This window comes from Acyrthosiphon pisum, chromosome A1 (assembly GCF_005508785.2).
Source record: "Acyrthosiphon pisum isolate AL4f chromosome A1, pea_aphid_22Mar2018_4r6ur, whole genome shotgun sequence".
Lineage (NCBI taxonomy): Eukaryota > Metazoa > Arthropoda > Insecta > Hemiptera > Aphididae > Acyrthosiphon > Acyrthosiphon pisum.
Genome location: NC_042494.1, coordinates 59,535,603 through 59,538,951, shown reverse-complemented (window position 1 = coordinate 59,538,951; position 3,349 = coordinate 59,535,603). Strand labels below are relative to the sequence as shown.

Below are 3,349 nucleotides of genomic sequence, written 5' to 3'. Positions count from 1 at the left end.
ATAACACCAGTTCACTGAATTTTGGTCAATTTCGGTGAGCACTGAGTGCAAAAAGTGGGTCAAATTGAAAACGCTATTTGTCCACGTGTACCACGAACTAAGATAAGATAACTAAGGTATAATCGTGATGTGTACGTAGTAAACAAGTAAGGAATTTCCCGTATATTATTATATAAAAAAAAAGAAGTTAGGTTAGGTTAGTACCATTGAACGATAAACGTACTAAACGTAGTAGGTCTTTAAAACATAACATAAACAGAATGAATGAAAGTTACAGCTGATGCTTGGACTCGTTAACACATCGTAAACATTTAACCCAGTTATAACTTAATATACATTGTCTGACTCTTGTGGGCCGGAGAATATGTTAACTTGCTGTTTGTTTCTTATTTAATATTTAAGTTGATTGTTTAGTTTGTTGATTCTATTCTCTTTTTTGTTGTTGTTAATAATTTCTTACATTCTTGAAAATTACTATCATACCATTGTTCATTACACGGTACAGTTACAGAAAATATTATAATAAAGTTAACACATTATAATTTGTAAATTGTAATAATTTAATTTGTCACTATAGATCACAAGCAGCTACCTACTATAAACCCAAAAAACAAGACGGATCACTCACGCGGTGTTAATATAAAAGTTATTTGTTCGTGTTATAGTCTATAGATCAACAATGGAATCAATGTAAGTATTGATTATAAATATAAAAAACACAGGTACTTATTGGTTATTATGACTACCATAACCAAAGAACAATACAGAATAGACACTAGATCTGCTGATCGGGCCTCTGTTGGTTCTATATCCCTACAGCTTACGGTATGAAGTATGGGACTCTAAAAATATTATAATTTTGTTATTTGACATTTTTCAAATAGTTTATAATATTAATATGAAATATTTAGTTAATAATGTTTACCTCAGAGACTGTGTTCAAGGCTACAATCACCCGATTTTGTCAATACACACAGTGTCTATACCCTGCTGACTGCTATAACTGTTCGCTAATAAATAAACAATTCGATTATTCTGAATATAGGTTATGCCTAGTTCATTTTTAATTTTTGTAATAAATTTTAATAAATTTTTTTAAGTTACGCCGTGTAAAGGTAGTCGCGATAACCGATAATTACCAAAACACATTATATCCAAGACTCAGATTTGAAAATAGGATTGAATTTATCAAAATGTTATAAAATAGCATATAATATTTCTGTAATTTTTTCTACCTACTTATTATTTTAATTCTATGATATAATATGATTCTAAGTCTTCCTCTACTGCATCCAATTTAGGGAAAATATCTATAAAAATTACAGTTTTCCCTTCATTTTTTGTTTCAGTTTGTTTTTCCTGATGCTTTAGAAAACAAATTTTGACCCCCCCCCCCCCAAGTACCAAAGTACCAACTAGATTAAATTTCCTTCCATAAAATGTGCTAAAGTAAAAATAAAATCATTTTTAGTGCCCTAAAACTTAATGACAGATACAAGTAAAAAAAAAAAAAATAAAACATCATTATAAAATCAATCCATTTTTGCTCCACTCAGAATCTAAAATATGTTTTTTGTTTTTTTTAGTATTATAAACATGTAATATACAAACATTATGTTCAGTAAAACTAATTAGGTAGTGTTAGCTGACTTTAAAAATGAATTGACTCAAAGGTTAGAACATTATCTATTGCATATAAAATAATGCTTATAGTTATAACACAGATATAAAAAAAAATAACAGAAAATGTTCTTAACTTTAATATTATGATAAAAGTTTATAATCACTAATAATTAAGCTAATAACACAAATTTAGTTCTACTGAACATACATTTAGTACGTTTGGAAACAACACAATATGATGACATCCTGTTAATTATATTTTTTTAAACAAAAGTATAATATCAATTAAATGATTTAATTTCTAAATTGTATTTTGTTATTATAGCCATTTGGGTAGAAATGCAGCATCAAATGTGGTTCATTGCCCGTTCAACATGGCCCACACAATGCCTCAAAAAACTTTAATATTGCATTTAACGAAATGCCCAGACAGGAAGCCGAACCAAAGCATATGTCCATTTAATTACTTACACGTGGTGGAAACTTTGTATTTGGCTGTTAGTAATTAAAAAAAAAAAAGAATCGAATAATTATTTTTTAAACTTATAATGTTATCAAAATGTTAATTAATTCTTAGGTTCATGAAGCACAGTGTCCCGATCGCCTAGATTTTGATCAAATGGTTTACCAAGCAACAGAAACTAAGCATGATGTTACACTTAAAGTGCCTGAATTAATTGATGATCTGGATGAAACATGGGATGATGCAAGTACCTACCAAGTTAGTAAATATTTAAATATACATTGTTATATCTTTTATGTCAACAAATATATGCCAGACATTGTAATAAGCATTCTGTAAGAATAATCTGTAGAAATTCTAATCGGTTTATATCTATCAAATGTGTAATTTCTTATAAGATTCAATTCAATGTGCTTAAATAATATATTTTTATTCATACTTTATAACCACAGTATATAGTGTACCAGACATTTTGCATAGAAACCTATTCAATCAGTTAAATCGAACACCATGTTATTATTTAATTACTATTGTAATGATTAATACGTAAAATGGTTTAATCAGTGACTGAAAACTAAGTGATTAATCATGTTTTTGCTTATTAATTTCTAGCAACGTTCAAACAAACCAACCATTCCTGTTCAAAATGTAATCAAAACTATTAATCAAAAGCCATGTTTCATGAAACCACCAGCAGGCTACACAAAATCAGAACGAAAAAAATATCGCTCAGATGCACAAAAGGCATATCAAAATGTAGACCTGTCATACAAACCCAATTCAAGAATAAATGATGTAAGTACATATATAGGTAGGCTCTTTCAGGCCTCAGTCTCAGTGAGTCTTTGTAGGTGCATACTGGTATTGATTTAAGTCAGAGAGTGTGCTAAAATAATGGTACATATCTTAACTGGGAGATTAAATTAAAATTAAATTAAATTCTTTCATTTAAATAATCAGTCACCTAAACCTAAAGATATTTTAAATTCATGATCATCATAATTATTATTTGATAACTGGGGATGCTAAGCCCTAATCCATCATCGCTTAACACTAAATTACAATACTGTAGTTATACAATTTTCGTTAAAAAAAAACAAAAATAATAATGTTTTAGCTAAAACTAAAAACCAAAAATGTTTAAATTACCTATACCAGGTAAATATTCAGTTCTAGTTTGTAATACCCATATATAATATATAATGGATAGGTCATCCCTATACTAAACACCCATGGTTATACCGAATAATTTTTTAAGATTAA

General features: G+C 28.4%; 1 protein-coding gene across 1 annotated transcript in view; it reads left to right on the top strand.

Moving 5' to 3' along the window:
* Positions 1–333: 333 nt before the first annotated feature.
* The window catches only part of LOC100162269 (uncharacterized), a gene marked incomplete at its 3' end in the record, with an annotated part of 25,050 nt that continues 22,034 nt past the window's right edge, over positions 334–3,349 (top strand). Inside the window, 5 exon segments of the mRNA NM_001293525.1 lie at positions 334–499; positions 578–690; positions 1,949–2,120; positions 2,201–2,344; positions 2,699–2,881. Coding sequence (NP_001280454.1) covers positions 680–690; positions 1,949–2,120; positions 2,201–2,344; positions 2,699–2,881 — 510 coding nt within the window.